At 43.6% G+C, this 21,450-nt stretch overlaps 1 protein-coding gene across 1 annotated transcript in view; it reads left to right on the plus strand.

Annotated features, from left to right (window-relative positions):
- BEST3 (bestrophin 3) overlaps nt 1–21,122 on the plus strand; it is a 32,835-nt gene extending 11,713 nt beyond the window's left edge. Inside the window, exons 4-9 of the mRNA XM_007054810.4 lie at nt 1,353–1,507; nt 2,237–2,314; nt 2,764–2,916; nt 15,431–15,511; nt 16,902–17,053; nt 19,999–21,122. Of these exons, the coding sequence (XP_007054872.2) occupies nt 1,353–1,507; nt 2,237–2,314; nt 2,764–2,916; nt 15,431–15,511; nt 16,902–17,053; nt 19,999–20,920 (1,541 nt within the window). The 3' untranslated portion in view covers nt 20,921–21,122. The remainder of the gene's footprint in view (nt 1–1,352; nt 1,508–2,236; nt 2,315–2,763; nt 2,917–15,430; nt 15,512–16,901; nt 17,054–19,998) is intronic.
- The last annotated feature ends 328 nt before the right edge of the window (nt 21,123–21,450 follow it).

The raw sequence follows: 21,450 nt of genomic DNA on the forward strand, positions 1-21,450 counted from the left end.
TTGCCTGACAGTGGCCAGGGCCAGATCACTCCACTGCAGGGGGGAAATGTGAGGTTCCCAGACCATTAATCGAGTAGGTAGAAGTGGGAAGAGGACAGTGGAACAGACATGGAGAGATCGCCCTCCCTAACCCAGAGTAACCACTTGAGTTTGGGGGGGGGGGGTGAGAAAACCTGGATTTGTGCTGGAAATGGCCCAACTTGATTATCATACACATTGTAAGGAGAGTGATCACTTTAGATAAGCTATTACCAGCAGGAGAGTGGGGTGGGAGGAGGTATTTTTTCATGCTTTGTGTGTATATAATAAGATCTTCTACACTTTCCACAGTATGCATCCGATGAAGTGAGCTGTACTCACGAAAGCTTATGCTCAAATAAATTGGTTAGTCTCTAAGGTGCCACAAGTCCTCCTTTTCTTTTTCCTGGGCAAAGTCCCCTTCGCCTCTCAGCCAGCTCTGGGGCTACCCTGCTCCCACTTCCACTATATGCACAATGCTGCTCCAGTGAAGCTATGCTGCTAGAGACAATCCTGGCTCCATCTCCTCCTGCCCCTGGAATCCCAATTCCCTTCTAACTGGTTGGGGGAGGGGTTTGTAGGTAAAGTGAACCCAGAGATTTGGGATTTCTGAGCAGAGTTCTCTTTCCCTCTCTTAACACTACTGAATAAACCAGAAGAAACAAAATCCTACGGAGAAGCATTTTAAGGGCGGTAAATCCATTCTCCATTGAACTTGGTTTACTAAACACACTTTTATTCATTATTGCCCATTCACTCCTTTGAAGTTTTAGTGACAATTTATCAGTCAGAAGCTCCTGTGACCCCAGTATCACTTTTAACAAGTTTTAAGACATCACAACAAGCAACTATTGTCGAATGATAATCTTTTGATATTATTTAGTTTCTTCTTGCCTAAAAATAGAACATTAAATCAGAGTGATTTGTGTAATACCTAGTATAGTACAACTGCACTACTTCAGCAGCAGCATATAAGAAAACAAATTATTTTTAGACTAATGTATATTATCTGAGAGGTCTAGCTTTCTATATAAACCTGGAGTGTTATTTAGGTAGATTTTGCAAGGAGGCTGATGCTCTATATTGGGAAGTTGGGTTTAGTACCGAGAAGAATGGGAGAAGGAAACTAATGGAGAAAGCTATGAGTAGAGTTCAGTGTAGTTTTATGTAAATATTACACACACACACAATGCTCAGAATCATTCTGGTGCCTGGAAATTAATGTTCCATAAAAATCTATTTCAGTACTTGAGCTCTTAACATAGGAACCAATAATTTGCAAACTAACTGCACCTTGGGACACTATAAACCAGCTATTTTTCTTTTGTAAACAGGTTTTATGACAGTAGATGAAAGAAAAAACTTTGATCATCTTAAGTCTCCCCATCTTAAATACTGGATTCCATTTGTCTGGTTTGGAAATCTAGCATATAAGGCGCGAAAAGAGGGTAGAATTCGAGACAGTGTAGACCTGCAGACACTGATGAATGTAAGTAGGAAAAATAAATCTACAGAAACAGATACTGAAATCACTATGCATTGTCTGTTCACCTATATAACTTTATCTATTACATGCAACTTTCCAATCTTTTCCTCCCCACCTCAGTGGACTTACTCTAGATTTGTACCAAGTGTGTTTGTCTACGCACATACTATACACAAAACCAAGTCCACCACCAAGTGCTTAATGTGACAGTATTTATATAAATGAGAGAGAATTGACTGAAACACCAAATCAGTGAGCAAAATTCTGCTCTCACTTTCACTTTCACAGTAACTCCACTGTAGTTAAAAAAAACCCCAAAAGATGGAGAAGTTGTTTATCTTTAGGGGGCTTATCATTTTAATTTTATTTTATTTATTTTAAGGAAAACAGTCTGCCCAAATATATCATGAAACAATCAATAACCCTTTTTTGTAATGTAAAACGTATCCTCCTGCCAATATCCCTGGACAGCATACAAATTTAAAATAATGGAACAATAGATAATTTGTTAAGAAGCTAAGCATTACACCAAGCTTCCTAAATCTATTGTACAACTGAATTTTTAAATATAGTGATGATCTACAGAATATTATTTAACAGATCAGTTTCTAATTCATTAAATTTGGTGCAGAGTATACTGTTTTACAGCATTTCGTTTATGTGAAATGAATTTGACAAACCCATTATTATTTGGGAGCGAATGTCACACATTTTGTTTTGTTTCTTATTTAGGAAATGAATAAGTACCGGTCTTGGTGTAGCCTTCTATTTGGTTATAACTGGGTTGGAATTCCACTGGTCTACACACAGGTACTGAGATATTACCATACCCAAAATTTGGACCAAGATTTTCAAAAAGAGGGGCCTAATGTTAGACTCCTAAGTCCATATTTAGGCACCCACATAAGTGACCTGATTCTCAGAGATTCTGAGCAGTCTGCAGCTGCCATCTTGGACATGGTCTCTAGGATGATTGTCTGGCCAGATATTTTAAGTTATGTTTGATATGAAGGTGCTGGATGGTTTGGGAGGCTGGGAAGGTACTGGGAGGTTTGATACGTTGGGGATGAGTAGGTTATGAATTCTGCAGTACCCATTCTGTGGCTACCAATAGATCATGTTGCCATTCTATTTGTAATGTCTATCTATAATATCTAAAATACTATTGTGTTAGGTGCTCAGCAGCCTTTGGGAATGTGGTGCCTTATACGTAAAGAATGATTATTATATTATTTTAATGTAGCTTTTATTTGTTGCAGGTTGTTACTCTTGCAGTCTATACCTTCTTCTTTGCCTGTCTGATAGGACGTCAGTTTTTGGATCCTGACCAAGGCTATGTAGGACATGACTTGGATATTTATATTCCAGTCTTCACACTGTTACAATTCTTCTTCTACGCAGGATGGCTTAAGGTAACCTATATTTGTCAGCTACAACAACAAATAATTTGGTGTTGATTTGGCTACATCTTTGGGGAAAGGTAATAGGTGAAATCCCCCCAAGTCAGCTCAAGTCAAGGGTCTAGATTCAAATTTGTTGTAAATTCATTGACGCTTAATGGTGTTACACAAAAGGATAAATTTAGCACAAGGTGTCCAGTGGCTGATCTTCAGGAAGAGCTTAGAAAATCATCCATTACATTTTCAATCCACCCAAGGCAGGTCTTACAATAAGTGTGGTTGCAAGAAAGAGTCAGGATCCTGAAAGTACCTCCTGCGAGGAGGTGAGCACTGAAAGCTCCCAGTGAAGTACGGCCTGGATCCACAAAGAGATGTAGGTATTGCAATGCTCACTTTTAGGCACTTAGAAAATCACAGACACAACGTGATCCACAAAGTCTAAGTGAGGTGCCTCAGCTCCCTATACAATGAATGGGAAGAGATAGGTACCTAAGAATGCTATTCACAAAACCATCGTGTTTGGTGAATCCCCACTAAGCTATCCAATGGAAGATGCTGGCAAGAGGGGTGTGTCCAAAGCCCTGCCCCTCTCATGGACTTACACGCCTAAATCCAGGTTGCAGGGAAGTGTCTCCCCTGGCTAGCAATCCACAGCTGGGAGCCCCTCTCCCAGAGTCAGGCATCTTAGATGCCTGAGCCATTTCTTGTGGGAACACATTAGGCACCTGCCTCGATCCAATAAAACAGCCAGAGGAGGAGGTGGTGCTGATGCTGACATTATACATTTTAGCCCAGTGGTTAGAGTACTCACCTGGATGTCAGCCTGAGGGAGAGAAAGGATTTATAGAGGGGTCAAAAGAGTGTTCTAACCACTGAGCTATTCTGGTGTGGGGTTCTCTCAATCTCATCTGTCAAAGCTGTTCCACTGTGGCTAACTAATGACAGAGTAATTGGAGCCAGGGGACTGGCTATAGGGTCTCCCACCTCCCAGGTTTGTGCCTTAACCACTGGACTGCAGTCATTCTCTCCCTCTCTGTCTCTCTCTCTCTCTCCTTCTGACCCAATGACTATTTAAGCATGAATCCAAATTAGAACAACTTCCACAGGAGAGACTGAGGGAGCCCCAGATCAGAATATTCCATACCTCAGTGGTTAGTGCTCCTGAAAGGTAGGAGACCCCGATTCACTTTCTTCCCCTCTGCCCGAGGGGGGAATTGAATCTGGGTCTCCCACATCACAGGTAAGTGCGCTAACCACTGGGCTAACAGTTATAAGGGTGGTGGTAGGAGCAGCAGAAGATTTTGAATGGGCCATGATCCGGTAGATGGCCTCTGAGCACAGTGACAGGGTCAGGCCCCATGGGCAAGATAGGTGGAAGAGTACCTAGTTTCTCTCAGTTCATGGGTCTCTCTGTTGCTTAGGTGGGAGACGGGTGTCCAAATACCTAGAAGGAGGCATCAGTGTGCACATGTCCAGAGGCAGAAACTTCAGCATCAAGGGAACTGTTACCCCCAAAATTTAGGCATTGAGTGAATTTAGGCATCTTCAGGGTTCAGCAGCAGCCAAGCAGGGTTTTTCTGGATAACAATGGTGCCTAAAACTAGGACTTAGGGTCCAGATCCACAGAAATATTTAGGGTCCTAGGTGCCACTGAAATCAATGAGAATTAGATGTCTAAATACCTCTGAGGATCTGGGCCTAGGTGCCTAAATCTGGGGATTAGCTTCCTACATACCTTTGTGGATATGGGCCTATTATCCTTGCAGAATCAGGACCTGGGAGTTGGACAATAAGATGTCCAAAGAAGGATGAAAATTTAGGCCATGAATTTCCTCCCTCTCTAGTTTTGTGTCCAGTTGGGGAGATGGGGGTGTTGCAGAGGTGGAATGGGGCGCAGAGCTCTAAACCACTTGTTTTGCTTATGGTCAAAGTCAGGGTGCCTTGTAGAAGCCAAATGGAGTTGCCCACTTTCAGATGGCAATGAAATAGTGACAGCTAATATTGACTACACTACTAGCATCACATGAAGCAGTTAATTAAAGAGCGGAATTGCAAAAGAAGTTGGATTTTTTTATGGCCGTTGTTTTGTTTTGTTTTTTTTTAACAGATCAGTTAACATCTCCTCATCAGGTGTGTAATTAAACAATTAAGCAATATTCTCCCTATTGATTCCTGCCCCTGCAATTAATAACAAACTAGATTAATTCAAAGGGAAACTGAAATGAAAACTCAACCAGGCAGTACTAAGCAAATTCATATATTAAGCCCAGCAGTCACATAAATCTCACTCTTGCTTCATTAAATCATTACTGTAAGCTTTGAAAAGCTAGTTGACACTAGCACGATGATAAAAATTGTGCAAAACCAGCCATTTTTAGGGCCTAATATGGGAAGCCCTCTGGGGGAGTTTTGTAAATTGAGAGAGTCCTTTTGTCTGCAAGCATTTTCTCTGGTTTTGACTCATGCAGGTAGGTCCATGCCTATGTATCAGGTTCAGAAAGACCCTGAAACAGAGTCAAAATCAGTCAGAATTGTCACATTGTACCTGGTTTCACGTTGAAACCGTGTGACACTGATTCTTTCCATAAATCATCCCAGGTTCACTCCAAAGGTTCGCAAACCGTTTGTAACCAAACCAAGCCAAGTATTTACAGTTTCACTGTCTGTCATGCATGTTTTGTGCAATTCTGTGCTAACACATATACCGAGCTGCAATGCAATAATCTTAAATACAAAAAAACCCCAACACGTTATGACACAACTCAGCAAAACTCTGAATATTCAGAATTAAGTCTTACATTCATTCTTAGAAGAAATGGCCAAACAGTGAGTTTTGGGGGGCTTATTATTGGTTTATGCGATGAGTTTAATGTTATTTTAAATTTAATAACTGGGATGATATTTATGCTCCTTATTGCCTTAAAATATATATTTTTAAAAAAAGAACAAAATCGTTCATTGTAATTATCAGAAGAGTGGACTTCATTCTCTTACCTTGGGAAAAATTAATGGCAGTTAGTCTGATCCTGCAGTGGGAGAATCAGGTACCTTTTGTTTTCAAAGGTATAAATAGTTGTGTATGTATGTTATAATACACACTTAGGAGTAGAAACACGTGTTTTTTGAAGGTGCAGAAACTCACCCTGTTAAATACATTTATGGGACTTATTCTCTACTGAGTATTCTTCAAGATTTTACTGATAGCATACCAAGGTTAGTTAGTATATTGTTAGTATATAAGGTTTTGTAGTATGTTGTATACTATTGTTAATATACAAAGGTTTTATTGTTAGTATACAAAGCTAGACTGGGCCAGTCTTCCTGAGTCTGCTGCACAGCCTCTAATTGTGACTTATGAACAGTGGAGTTGGACCTCTTGATTGTCCATCCAACAATGTAATCATAGAAGATGAGAGATGGGCCCTTCAGTTTTGGAATGCTCATTCCCTTAATCTATACCAAAGTCCATCTATAGCACCTTTTCTAGTTGAGCTCAAGACCTCTACCAGCTTGGTCCTGGCAACTTCAGATGTAATTTTCATTATAAAAATCACTTTATATCAAAACCCAGAAATGTAGTGATAGTCTGCAAAAACTTAATTTAATAACAGAATAAACAAAAAGAGGGGCCACTGGGCTGCTTTTACAATTTAAACAAAGCTGCCACTGAGTTTCCGGTCTGCTGCTCCAAGAGTGCCATAGAATCCAGGAGTTTGGCCAAATGTAAATCCTGTTTGCCACAAACTCCCCAGGGCCTTCATACAGGATTGCAGATAGAGTCTCGAACCACTATTTTGCAGTTCAATAACATAAACGTGGCTAAACTGGTATCCATTCTTAGGCTGTGCGTCCGATTTGTTACCCATACCGTACACAGGACAAGGTTTCCCATCACATGAGATGCTTGTCCCAGACTAATTTATAATCCGTTCAGTTGTGATAGCCAGCAATCCAAAAATAGATCTTCATTGTACTGCACTGCATTCATTTTCAGAGGATGTTCTCATGGGCTACATGCTGGTGGCAGGTCAGCCAGTCAAAAGGCCCCGGCTGAGGTTTTCCCTGCCACTGGGCCTGAGTGTGCCTATCAGCTTCTGTTAGGTGCCGTGCGTGCTGTGGGCTCGCTGACTTAGAGCTAGCTGAGGAAGTGGCTCCACTTCGAAGCCACGAGGCAGCTTGTTCTCTGGTTTATTTCTATCCAAGCAGCAACATAGCTATACTTGCAATGTTAATGCCACATACCAAAGGCATCTCTCCCCTCCTCCCTCGCTGAGTCTGGGATTTTAATTCTTATCTTCCCCTAGCTAGTGAATGAGACCCAGATACAATTTTCCTGTGAACACTGAATGGCATGATGTAGAAAAATCTTTACTAGATCGCAAATGCACAGGAAGTGATTCTTATTACTCTTGCTAGTTATTTGTATTATGGGAGCAACTACAGATTAGAGCCCCACTGAATGGGGGCTGTACAAACACTTAGGAAGAGATCCTTTCCCCCAAAGAGCTTCCAACCTAAGCCCTAACTCTTACAATTTACGATGTGCAGGCTGAGTGTGCTGCACCCACACAGAAACCCATTGACTTCTAAAAAGAAAAGGAGGACTTGTGGCACCTTAGAGACTAACCAATTTATTTGAGCATGAGCTTTCGTGAACTACAGCTCACTTCATCGGATGCATACTGTGGAAATCGCAGAAGACATTATATACACAGACACCATGAAACAATACCTCCTCCCACCCCACTCTCCTGCTGGTAATAGCTTATCTAAAGTGATCATCAAGTTGGGCCATTTCCAGCACAAATCCAGGTTTTCTCACCCTCCGCCCTCCCACAAACAAACTCACTCTCTTGCTGGTAATAGCCCATCCAAAGTGACCACTGTCTTCACAATGCGTATGATAATCAAGGTGGGCCACCTCCTGCAGAAATCCAGGTTCTCTCACTCCCTCACCCCCCTCCAAAAACCACACACACAAACCCACCCTCCCGCTGGCAATAGCCCATCCAAAGTGACCACTCTCCCTACAACCCGCATGAAAATCAAAGTGGGCCATTTCCAGCACAAACCCAGGTTTTCTCACTCCCCCACCCCCATACTCACACAAACTCACTCTCCTGCTGGCAATAGCCCATCCGAAGTGATCACTCCCCGAACAAGAGGCTGCTCGGCAGCTCTCCAACACCACTTTCTACAAGCCAATTCCCCTATGATCCCACTGAGAGTTACCAAAAGCAACTACAGCATTTGCTCAAGAAACTTCCTGAAAAAGCACAAGATCAAATCCGCACAGACACACCCCTGGAACCCCGACCTGGGATATTCTATCTACTACCCAAGATCCATAAATCTGGAAATCCTGGGCGCCCCATCATCTCAGGCATTGGCACCCTGACAGCAGGATTGTCTGGCTATGTAGACTCCCTCCTCAGGCCCTACGCTACCAGCACTCCCAGCTACCTTCGAGATACCACTGACTTCCTGAGGAAACTACAATCCATCGGTGATCTTCCTGATAACACCATCCTGGCCACAATGGATGTAGAAGCCCTCTACACCAACATTCCACACAAAGATGGACTACAAGCCGTCAAGAACACTATCCCCGATAATGTCACGGCTAACCTGGTGGCTGAACTTTGTGACTTTGTCCTTACCCATAACTATTTTACATTTGGAGACAATGTATACCTTCAGATCAGTGGCACTGCTATGGGTACCCGCATGGCCCCACAGTATGCCAACATTTTTATGGCTGATTTAGAACAACGCTTCCTCAGCTCTCATCCCCTAACGCCCCTACTCTACTTGCGCTATATTGATGACATCTTCATCATCTGGACCCATGGAAAAGAAGCCCTTGAGGAATTCCACCATGATTTCAACAATTTCCATCCCACCATCAACCTCAGCCTGGTCCAGTCCACACAAGAGATCCACTTCCTGGACACTACAGTGCTAATAAACAATGGTCACATAAACACCACCCTATACCGGAAACCTACTGACCGCTATTCCTACCTACATGCCTCCAGCTTTCACCCTGACCACACCACACGATCCATCGTCTACAGCCAAGCTCTGCGATACAACCGCATTTGCTCCAATCCCTCAGACAGAGACAAACACCTACAAGATCTCTATCAAGCATTCTTACAACTACAATACCCACCTGCGGAAGTGAAGAAACAGATTGATAGAGCCAGAAGAGTTCCCAGAAGTCACCTACTACAGGACAGGCCTAACAAAGAAAATAACAGAACGCCACTAGCTGTCACCTTCAGCCCCCAACTAAAACCCCTCCAACGCATTATTAAGGATCTACAACCTATCCTGAAGGATGACCCAACATTCTCACAAATCTTGGGAGACAGGCCAGTCCTTGCCTACAGACAACCCCCCAACCTGAAGCGAATACTCACCAACAACCACATACCACACAACAGAACCACTAACCCAGGAACCTATCCTTGCAACAAAGCCCGTTGCCAACTGTGCCCACATATCTATTCAGGGGACACCATCACAGGGCCTAATAACATCAGCCACACTATCAGAGGCTCGTTCACCTGCACATCCACCAATGTGATATATGCCATCATGTGCCGGCAATGCCCCTCTGCCATGTATATTGGTCAAACTGGACAGTCTCTACGTAAAAGAATAAATGGACACAAATCAGATGTCAAGAATTATAACATTCATAAACCAGTCGGAGAACACTTCAATCTCTCTGGTCACGCAATCAGAGACATGAAGGTCGCTATCTTACAACAAAAAAACTTCAAATCCAGAGTCCAGCGAGAAACTGCTGAATTGGAATTCATTTGCAAATTGGATACTATTAATTTAGGCTTAAATAGAGACTGGGAGTGGCTAAGTCATTATGCAAGGTAGCCTATTTCCCCTTGTTTTTTCCTTCCCCCCACCCCCAGACGTTCTGGTTAAACTTGGATTTATGCTGGAAGTCGCCCACCTTGATTGTCATGCACAGTGTGGGGAGAGTGGTCAGTTTGGACGAGCTATTGCCAGCAGGAGAGTGAGTTTGGGGGGGCGGGGTGTGTGAGAAAACCTGGATTTGTGCTGGAAATGGCCCACCTTGATTATCATGCACATTGTAGGGGGAGTGGTCACTTCGGATGGGCTATTGCCAGCAGGAGAGTGAGTTTGTGTGAGTATGGGGGTGGGGGAGTGAGAAAACCTGGGTTTGTGCTGGAAATGGCCCACTTTGATTTTCATGCGGGTTGTAGGGAGAGTGGTCACTTTGGATGGGCTATTGCCAGCGGGAGGGTGGGTTTGTGTGTGTGGTTTTTGGAGGGGGGTGAGGGAGTGAGAGAACCTGGATTTCTGCAGGAGGTGGCCCACCTTGATTATCATACGCATTGTGAAGACAGTGGTCACTTTGGATGGGCTATTACCAGCAAGAGAGTGAGTTTGTTTGTGGGAGGGCGGAGGGTGAGAAAACCTGGATTTGTGCTGGAAATGGCCCAACTTGATGATCACTTTAGATAAGCTATTACCAGCAGGAGAGTGGGGTGGGAGGAGGTATTGTTTCATGGTGTCTGTGTATATAATGTCTTCTGCGATTTCCACAGTATGCATCCGATGAAGTGAGCTGTAGCTCACGAAAGCTTATGCTCAAATAAATTGGTTAGTCTCTAAGGTGCCACAAGTCCTCCTTTTCTTTTTGCGAATACAGACTAACACGGCTGTTACTCTGAAACCTGTCATTGACTTCTAAGGGGCTCTGGGTCGGCCCAGCAATTCACCCCCAAATTGTAAATTGCAGGATTGAAATCTAATTAGCCATGACAGGCAAACAGTGGGAGAAAATAAGTATTTGTCTCTCCATTTTCCAGATGCGGAACTGAAGCCCAGAAAATTAAGTGACTTGCCCAAAGTCAAATGAAATCTACGGTAGATTTGGGAATTGACTCCCAGTCTCCTGGGTTGAGGGCAGGGCCTTAACCACAAGACCCCCAGACACTGTTATAGCACAGAATCAGTGGGGAGGTTGAAAGGGGGAGGAGCCTTCTCCACCCAGCCCAAGCAAGCAAGATTTGGGAGAGTGACGAAGACCACTGGAGATCCTCCTGGTTCATTTAAGACACGTAGACCCCTAAAAGAATGACTCTGAGTCACTAACACATCCAGTGCTCCCCCACAGAGAACAGCTGAAACACAGGAGTGCCCCTTTATGATAAACATAGATTATAGATAAACATATCCGTTCTGTTCGTTCCCTCTGAAGCACCTGGCATTGGCCACAGTCGGTAGATGGGATACTGGGCTAGATGGACCATTGGTCTGATCCAATATGGCCATTCTTATGTATACAGCCCTTCTTTGTAAGTGGAGCATTCCAAAGAAAACAAAGGCCACACTGTGGAATTCTTTCCAAAGTTAATACAAAACCTGCCCCTACCCGGGGCTTTCTGGGATTCATACAACTTCCCCCAGGGATTGTTCACAAAGGCTTTTCCAAATGAAAGCCAGATGTTTGAAAAGAAAGAGCAAACATAAGGGGGAAATGGTGTGTCATTTGCCCCTTTTGCTAGGAGAAAACCCCTCTGGTTCTCTCCTTGAGAACCAGGGAAGGAACCATTATATGTGGCCAGTCATCTTCCCAGCAAAGCTGTCCATAGCCCTGTACTGCAATCCTGACTTTCCTGTTGGCTACAAGAGTCAGCCTTGCTTTCCTGGGCTGTTGAGGGAGAGGCTGGCTGGAAACACCCCCAGCTTTAGGGCAAGTTCCAGCTCATCCTGTTCTTGAAGCTTCAGTCTCAGGCCCTAAATCCAGAGGACAGTCTGAGTTTCCCACAAATTTCAAGCCATCTCAGAGATCGGACGAATTGCATCCGAGAGTGCTGAGGGAATTGGCGGCTGTGATTGCAGAGCCCTTGGCCATTATCTTTGAAAACTCATGGCGAACGGGGGAAGTCCCGGATGACTGGAAAAAGGCTAATGTAGTGCCCATCTTTAAAAAAGGGAAGAAGGAGGATCCTGGGAACTACAGGCCAGTCAGCCTCACCTCAGTCCCTGGAAAAATCATGGAGCAGGTCCTCAAAGAATCAATCCTGAAGCACTTAGAGGAGAGGAAAGGGATCAGGAACAGTCAGCATGGATTCACCAAGGGAAGGTCATGCCTGACTAATCTAATCGCCTTTTATGATGAGATTACTGGTTCTGTGGATGAAGGGAAAGCAGTGGATGTATTGTTTCTTGACTTTAGCAAAGCTTTTGACACGGTCTCCCACAGCATTCTTGTCAGCAAGTTAAGGAAGTATGGGCTGGATGAATGCACTATAAGGTGGGTAGAAAGCTGGCTAGATTGTCGGGCTCAACGGGTAGTGATCAATGGCTCCATGTCTAGTTGGCAGCCGGTGTCAAGTGGAGTGCCCCAGGGGTCGGTCCTGGGGCCCGTTTTGTTCAATATCTTCATAAATGATCTGGAGGATGGTGTGGATTGCACTCTCAGCAAATTTGCGGATGATACTAAACTGGGAGGAGTGGTAGATACGCTGGAGGGGAGGGATAGGATACAGAAGGACCTAGACAAATTGGAGGATTGGGCCAAAAGAAATCTGATGAGGTTCAATAAGGATAAGTGCAGGGTCCTGCACTTAGGATGGAAGAATCCAATGCACCGCTACAGACTAGGGACCGAATGGCTAGGCAGCAGTTCTGCGGAAAAGGACCTAGGGGTGACAGTGGACGAGAAGCTGGATATGAGTCAGCAGTGTGCCCTTGTTGCCAAGAAGGCCAATGGCATTTTGGGATGTATAAGTAGGGGCATAGCGAGCAGATCGAGGGACGTGATCGTTCCCCTCTATTCGACACTGGTGAGGCCTCATCTGGAGTACTGTGTCCAGTTTTGGGCCCCACACTACAAGAAGGATGTGGATAAATTGGAAAGAGTCCAGCGAAGGGCAACAAAAATGATTAGGGGTCTAGAGCACATGACTTATGAGGAGAGGCTGAGGGAGCTGGGATTGTTTAGTCTGCAGAAGAGAAGAATGAGGGGGGATTTGATAGCTGCTTTCAACTACCTGAAAGGGGGTTCCAAAGAGGATGGCTCTAGACTGTTCTCAATGGTAGCAGATGACAGAACAAGGAGTAATGGTCTCAAGTTGCAATGGGGGAGGTTTAGATTGGATATTAGTAAAAACTTTTTCACTAAGAGGGTGGTGAAACACTGGAATGCGTTACCTAGGGAGGTGGTAGAATCTCCTTCCTTAGAGGTTTTTAAGGTCAGGCTTGACAAAGCCCTGGCTGGGATGATTTAACTGGGACTTGGTCCTGCTTTGAGCAGGGGGTTGGACTAGATGACCTTCTGGGGTCCCTTCCAACCCTGATATTCTATGATTCTATGATCTCTTCCTCTCCCGTGACCATGTCCCCCATCCCACAGATACGTCTTTTTTCAGAAAAAAACGGAGAAGGCTATTGCCAGCTCAGGTGGATTCCTTTACTAGCCCCATAGCAAAGACCTTGTCCCAGCCTCACACTGCCCAGTTACCGTCACTACAGAATGGGAGCCCCCTGCTTTCCTGAAGGCCGAGCCTCCTTCTCAACTTAAATGATTTCAAAATAAAATTTAAAATAATTCAGTCTGAATAAAAACAAAATGTAGAGTCTGTTTCCTGTTTGCAATAAGCCAGGTAAGAGGGCACCCTGGCTTTCATTGCATTCCATTTTTAAGGCGGCGTGCTTTTCTTGACTAACACCAGGCTAGAGAGAAACATTCAGTATGACTGTGGTGTGGCTGCAAGCTCAACAATAGCTATCCCATCACAGGGTCATGCTGACCAGACTTAAGGATGGAAAGGGGATGTGATTGATTTTGAGGAGATTCCAGCTGTGTTGTTTTCAGCAGGGTAAAAGACTATCATAGACAGTTGAGAGGGCTGGTCCCCTGAGTTGCTTTTTAGACAGTGAGGCCATCAGTCGGCATTCAGTCGCCATGTTGATGGCATTGATTGTGCAGGGAGGACTGCGTGAAGGTTGCCATCCTCCTCCCCTTGAGAAAGCTAGTAATGGGATGCAAAGCCTTTAGCTGCAAAATCCCCAATTCAAATCCAGTCCAGGTCACCACTAATCAAATGTTATTGCAAAGATGTGGGTGTTGGGTGACTGTGTTGGGGCACTCCCCCACCCCAGTCTGGAGAAAGCTAACAAGCCCCTCTGGGTTCACCTGCTATCAGATAGGCACACCTGCAGGGTCTGCACGAGCTGGAGGAAGCAAGTTTAAAAGGAGCGCTTGTCACAGGAAGAAGTGCAACCAGCGAGAAAACTTCTGTGGCCGAGCAAGCTGATGCTTGTTCCAGGGTCACTGAGAAGGGAAACAGCTAGCAAGCCTCTACTGCCCACAAAGACAAATCAGACCTTTATAAGGAAACCAAGAGAATGAACACTCCCTTAAATGGGACCCCAGAAAGCCTGGAATGACGTTCCCAAGTGGGGAAAGGACTTTTAAAGGGAAAGAGACTCTGTAACCGCCTGACTGTGACCCTAGAGAGAGGCCCAGCTTATCACAGAGACCTACATGGAATGAACAGGTGGTCTCAGTACAGTTCCTAGGGCATTGGTGTCCACTTTAGAACCACCACAGTTGTGACTGACAGTATTGCAAGGAGAGGATAGCTCAATCTGCTCTCTAAATATGGTTCCCCCCAGATCAATTTGAGATACATTTGTTGGGCACTGTGAGGAAAGCGTCCCCTAGCACTGCCTAGGTACTGTGTACTTATTCTACAGATACTGTATACAGATGACTTCACTAGCCGGCAAGACAAGGTGGGTGTTGTGATATCTTTTACTGGACCAACTTCTGTTGGTGAGAGAGACAAGCTTTTGAGCTTACACAGAGCTCTTCTTCAGGTCCTGAAGTAATTAAGCTTAAAGCTTGTCTTTCTCACCAACAGAAGTCAGTCCAATAAAAGATATTACCTCACCCACCTTATGTCTCTGATATCCCAGGACTGACAGTTACAACATTTCATGATCCAGGACAGTCAATCAAACAGCTTTCATGACTGCTAAATTCAAAGCTGGGACCCAGAGCTGAACGTTCCCTGTGTTCAGAGGAGTACAGACCTGTTTTGGTTCAGGCTTACCTTTATGAAATACAGACACTGATTTTCTTAAAGGTACCTCCTGAAGGTGTAGTGACTTAAGGCCGACTCTGCTGCCCGGTAGGAATAACTTTGTTAGTTATTTGGTGCAGAAGTCTGAGATATGTTAATTTTATCGCTGCAATTCCATATACATTAAGATCTGTATTACCTGTGACCAAACCAAAATTAATATGCTGACATTACCTAAAATGCCAAAGTACCTTTACAACTGAGTCAGTGCAGCTAGACTGGCAAAACATCACAATGGAATTCATGTTAGGGGAAACAAGGGGCACAGGAGAAAGAGAAAATGAAATCTTAACAGTCAGTCTCTTCGAAGCCATTTTAAGGCAACAGCATTAAGCTTTGCATATTGGCATTTATTCAGTCTGTGATTTTAATTGTAGGTTGCTGAGCAGCTTATTAATCCATTTGGGGAAGATGATGATGATTTTGAAACAAATTGGTGCATTGATAGAAATTTGCAGGTCAGTATTTTTGGTCTCTACTTTCCTCTCTTCTGCTTTACTGTAATATATTATAAATGTATTCCTTATAGGTCTGAGACACTAGCTAGTGGGACTGAGAGTTATACAAAATGATTCTTTACCCAAAGGGGATCATATCTCCAGAATCCTCCATGTTTTGTTTTTAGAGTCAATATATTATTAATTCACCATTTCATATGCCTTGTCTGCTGGGGAAAGGATGCAAAGTGAAGACACCTGAGTTGCCCTCTAACCACAAGCTCATTTCATGTAACCCTGCCTGTACTCACCAGTTCAGCCACATAGGAGATCCTGGCAAGACTACTCTGAACCAAATTCTGTTCTCATTGACACCTTTGCAAACTCACTGAAATCACTGAGGTTGCACCAGTATAATGGATAGCAGATTTTGGCCCTATATTTGTACAGAGCAGAGAGCAGGTAAATAATTTACAGGAGAAGTCAGCACTGCCAAATCTTGCTGTTGAAATTATTCCTACATCTCTTATGGCACAATTGTGACCCTACCACCCAGGAGAGTAAGGCACATGAAGAGCTCCATTACTTCCCTGCATGGGCAACTCACATTGGAGGTAGCAGAACAGGAAGGTGACCAGTCTCCATGGGGTCACCACTCCAGAGCAGGTGTGGAGCGAGTGGGGGCGGAGGGAGGAGGCACAGGCAATCAGGGCAACCTTGGTTCCACCCCTCACAGTGTGCTGGCCAGCTCAGCTGAGCCCGCGTCATCAGAGAAGTATCTGCACCTGATATAGGGCTCTGAGTCAGTCGTGGCCATTCCTGGGGGAATGCAGCTAAATACAACTTGTCACAAAGACACAGCTGAGCCCTTAATTTTTACATACATAAGTCAATGGTACAAGGCTGTTCACGTGCTCTGTTGGAAATATTTTTAAAAATATGGACAAAGTTTGCTTAAAGGTTCCTCTGTGTGAACTTCTGCATAAGAAACATCTCTACAAATAGCACAATAATAGTCCTCATATATTTCCTGAAAACATGGCACATCAGAGAATCACATGACCATTTAGCTAAATAATCCAGTTAATAAGAATGCTTTCCGGAAAAGTTAATACTTTATCATTTGTGATTAAATGTGATGTAAGATGAAGGGAATTGTTTTGCAAACGTCTGGGGCTCTATCCCATACTAATTAAAGTCAATTAAATTTGTTGCCATTGTGGGAGCAGAAATAATCTATTTTAGCTTTCTATATAGTACCTATTAACATGGATCAGGCCTATAGTCACTATGTATGTCTTACATAATTTCATGAAACTTATTTTCTAAAGAATATTTCCCATATAGCAGGAAATAGTATATTACACACAAAACCATATTTAAAGTAGTGTAATTACAACTACGACCCCAGGTCTCACTTCTGGCTGTGGATGAAATGCACATGAACTTACCAAAGATGGACAAAGATATTTACTGGGATGATTCAGCTGCTCAGCCACCATACACACTGGCAGCTGCCGATTACTGTATTCCATCTTTCCTTGGCTCAACTATTGAAATGGGGTAAGTAAGGCTGCCATCTTTTCATGATGTCCTTAAGGCTACAAATATGTGTATCCAATCATCGTAATGGCCTATGGATTTTAAATATATATCATGCATAAATATGACTTCAAAGTTGAAGTTTAACATCTAAAAATAAATAGGTTTAAAACTATGTAATGGTTTCTTTTCATATGCACAGACACGTACAAATTCAACGCCTGGGAAAGCTCAGTGGCCATTAGAAAACTAGTGATTTAAATGATCCTTTTAGGAGAGTTACACAAACTTAGCCCTTTGGTTTTTTTGTGGTATTGTAGCAGTATAAAACAGCATAAACCAAAGAAGCAGCAAGGTTTTTCAAAGAAATTTTCAAGGTACTAAATCCTCTATGTACATGATACAACAATTAGCACAATCCCCATTTATTTGCTTGTTTCTTATACAGACACTCCCTTTCTTCTTGCTGGGTAAGATCATTCCAGACCTTTTGGGAGACAAACTATAGAAATGGTCTTATGACTTTTCAATTAATAATAACCCAGAATTGTTTTCTTGCATGTATACCAACCCTATTGCAAAGAACCAGCCGGAGTATGTGACACTGCTCGTTGTTCTGGCACTCTGAGTCTACACCGCTGGTGGAGGCGTGTGGTGTACGTGTAGCTACACGCCACAGTGAAAAGTAGGCTGTGTCCGCACTGCCGTCTGTAGCTAACGTGTCTGGCAGAGGGGAGGCAGCGGGGAAAGTCTGTTTTACCTCCTGCTGGACCTTTTCCCTGCTGGCAGAGTCTTTTCCTGCAATGGAGAAAGGCTCTGGCAGTGGGACACCACACTGGTATGTTTAGCAGAGTAGTGAGTAGAAAGCTGTGGAAGGTATGTATTCACGTACGCACCCTTCAGGAGTGTTTATACTTTACTCACCTAAGCCGTGTCCCTCCATCTACACTGCTATTTATATCCGTGCTGGGCAGTATGTACGCTACACGCTTGCCAAAAGAAACATGCAGTATAGATGTACCCTCATAAAATAAGGGGACAGGCCAGGCAGAGCATGAAAGGCTGAGTTAAAACACGTATGATGTGCTCTAGCCTAAAACAGATCGGTGAACATGAAGAATATCCTGTCCCTTTAAGAACCAAACAAATACTAGAGCTGGTAGAAATTTTTCATTTGAAACTTTTTTAAAAAGCAAAAGTGGCTTTTTCAAAACCTAAAACCTTCTTTTTTTTTTTTCAAAAAATTTTCCAGTTTTTCACTGAACCCAGAAAGGTTGAAATTTTTGGAGGGGTTAGTTTTTTCTCCTTAATTCTCTTTCTCTCTCCACCCACTTTTTTGCCACAAAATACAACAGAAAGAATTGTGTTCAGGATGTTTTTTCCTACTTTTCCTTTTGCCACACAGTAACTTTTCCAAAGTTCTTCAACTTTGGAAAAGTTACAGAGTAGCAAAAGGAAAAATGAAGGGAGAAAACACGCCTTGGCCATCATTTGATTTATTGCATTCTGTGAAGAGAAAGGGGGAGGAGAAAAAAGAGGAATGGGGGGGACCCAAAGTCCAAACTTCTCACATTTTTATAAAAAATATTTCATGAATATATATATATATATATATATATATATATATATATATATACACACATTGTTCCATTTTAAATCCTTTGAAATGGTAAAAACTTTGAAATTCTGTATTTTTCCCCAAACCATTTCTCCATTTTTTTCCAACCAGCTGTAACAAATATAACAAGGTTTCCTTCAGCCAGAGTTCAAAACCAAGGTCTAAAGGTGTAGCTTGTTTCAGCCAAGTCCAAAACAAATATCTAAAGCATGGCTCACGTCAGCCAAATTCCAGAGAGGAAGAAGATTCACCACTCTCCTCCTTCATTCTAGTCCTCCTCCTAGCGACAAGTCTATCCTCCCTGGTGCTCTCTGCCAAACTAAATCATCCACTGTCACAGAGCATCCCATTTATAAGTACTGGAAGGAATTAATCAATCCATCAAAGTTGCCATGTCCATACCTGAAATCCCTGCTCTCAGGACAGTCAGCTTCTTCTAGTGTTCCCTCCCATTGTCTTTACACCCCATGGCAAGTACTAAATGTGCTCCACTCACCAAATGGTGTGGCTGCAGTAACTCACCATTAACCTCAGAAGCCAGGCAGAAAAGCAGAAACTAATGGGTTGGATTTTCAAAAGGACCTAAGAGACATGGAGCACAAGGCCCACTGACTTTCAATAGCACTTCTGCTCCTAAATCTCTTAGGCACTTTTGAAAATCCTACCCCATGCTCAGTGCTTAATATGTAATGTGAGAGGTGTCGGGGCTCAAGCAATTAGATGCTGGGGCTCAAGCAGTTTTTTTTACTTTCATAACTGATGCAGCAAGCCCAGTGGTGCTGGAGCTATGAACTACCAAGCCTAGAGGTTCTGGGGCTATGAACTGCCAAGCCGAGAAGTGCTAGAGCTCCTGGCACAAATTAAACACTGTCCACACTTCCAGGAGCACCATTAACTTTTGCCTGAGACTCTTCCTGATAGAATGAGGAATACACTGCACAGAGCAATTGTTCTCCTCCTGCTCCCGCAAAGCTCTGATCATGGGGAGCTGCCATCGAGGAGCGTTCCATTGTTCTGAGACAGGAGGGAGAACACATCAGCATTGCCTGTGCTCCTCACACCTTTCAGTGCCTCTGAAGATTTTCAGCCCCGCTTTGCTCTTATTTGTTCCTCCTATACCTCATGGAGGCCCTTTATTAGGAACATATTTGTTCCTTAAGTTCTCTGACTCTCATCACTCATTGTTAATGTAGCTCCGTTCCGCTAATGACAGGCAGACAGAAAATGGATCATTATATAAACCATATTTTCCATTGAACATGAAACCTTACCGCAAACACTACACTTCTTGTGATTCTAGAATAAAACAAATACAGAGTGACACACGCTGCATCGCTTTATCTTACAGGCTGTCCGATACAGAGTTCCTCCGAGGGGAAAACTGGCCCTGGGATGATGAGAAATACAGGCGACAGCCCTCAGTGCTGAGAAGAGTTAAGCGATTTCTGAGTGTCCATGAAAGTTCTCCCTCCCCAACCAGGAGGCGCTACAGCAGACAGACAAGTGAGAACTCTGTGTTTTTCCCTGCGCATGAAAAGGGTCACATCAGCAGTTTGCAAGAAATGCATTCTAGAGGGAGACATTTTGCCTCAAAGGTCAAGAAGAAACATGAGCTGGCTGACAGGAATCCCCGACTGCACGCTAGCATAGATCTAGCAACTATTAGTGAAACTAGCAGAACCAACATTTTAGAAAGCTACCAACCTAGTGTCAATGACACAACAACTAAGATAGCTTTGCCAGTCCCCGAAGCAGTTGTCGCTACAAATGAGGCCAGAACACCCAACGCGTCAGACAGCCAGACTTTACAGACAGACACTTCCACAAACATGCCAACAGAACGGGAGCCCCTAGGCAGTCCAGCTGAGCCACATTCTGATCCTGTGGACGCGCCACGACCTCATTCAGAAATGGCTATGTCTTTTACCGATTCTGGGCAGCATAAATCATTCACCGTTGTAACAGAGGAACCAAACCCTGATTTACACAAAAGTACGACAGCAGGTGATAGCAAAGATCAACACAGGAGCTCTGAAAGATGTTCCCCAGACTTCCATACGCTCAGTATTACATTGCATACAGATGCTGCACCTCTTTTATTGGATTTCGGAACACCCTCTGGACAAAGCACCTTACGTGGTGAAAGTAACATTGCTGCTCCCTCTGCTGCTCGAGATACAGTTGATATGCATCACTTATTGGAACATCTGGATGCTAAAGAAACAGCTATACTAGAATTCATTCAAGAGAAGAATGAAGGAAATCTCTGACAAGGTTGTCAGAATCTTCTAGATTCCAATTCTATTCTATTATTTATAGTGGGGTGAAATGCTTAAGAGCCCTTGCAGCCATTCAGGGGTTCCCCAAACACAGAACAGTTTCATTTTGCGAAACAATTGGAACTTTCTGTCTCTTTTGAAACTGGTTCTTACTCAGATTTCTGAAAATACAGAAATACAAATACACTGCTCAGACCAGACATACAGTATATCATACGGCTGATCTTATTCCCAAGGGAAATTACTCAGATTGCTATGTTAAAGCTTTCCTCTCTCAATAAGGATTCTGGCAGGGCAATATTAAATTTAAATTGAAAAAAAAATCTCAGCCAGCCGGGAGCCCCATTCCCATTCACCAGCCAGTACCCAGCTTTGGCAGTGTTCTTCGGCCTTTCTCTCAGCACGGACTCCACCTTTATACGTGGCTCGGGAAAGGGAGCTTATGCTGTCTATGGCCACGATGGAAAAGGATGTTTTCCCTCTCTTTCAGCTGTGGGAAAGGAGATTTCTCTCCAGCACAT

Source organism: Chelonia mydas, chromosome 1 (genome assembly GCF_015237465.2).
Source record: "Chelonia mydas isolate rCheMyd1 chromosome 1, rCheMyd1.pri.v2, whole genome shotgun sequence".
In the NCBI taxonomy this organism is placed as follows: domain Eukaryota; kingdom Metazoa; phylum Chordata; order Testudines; family Cheloniidae; genus Chelonia; species Chelonia mydas.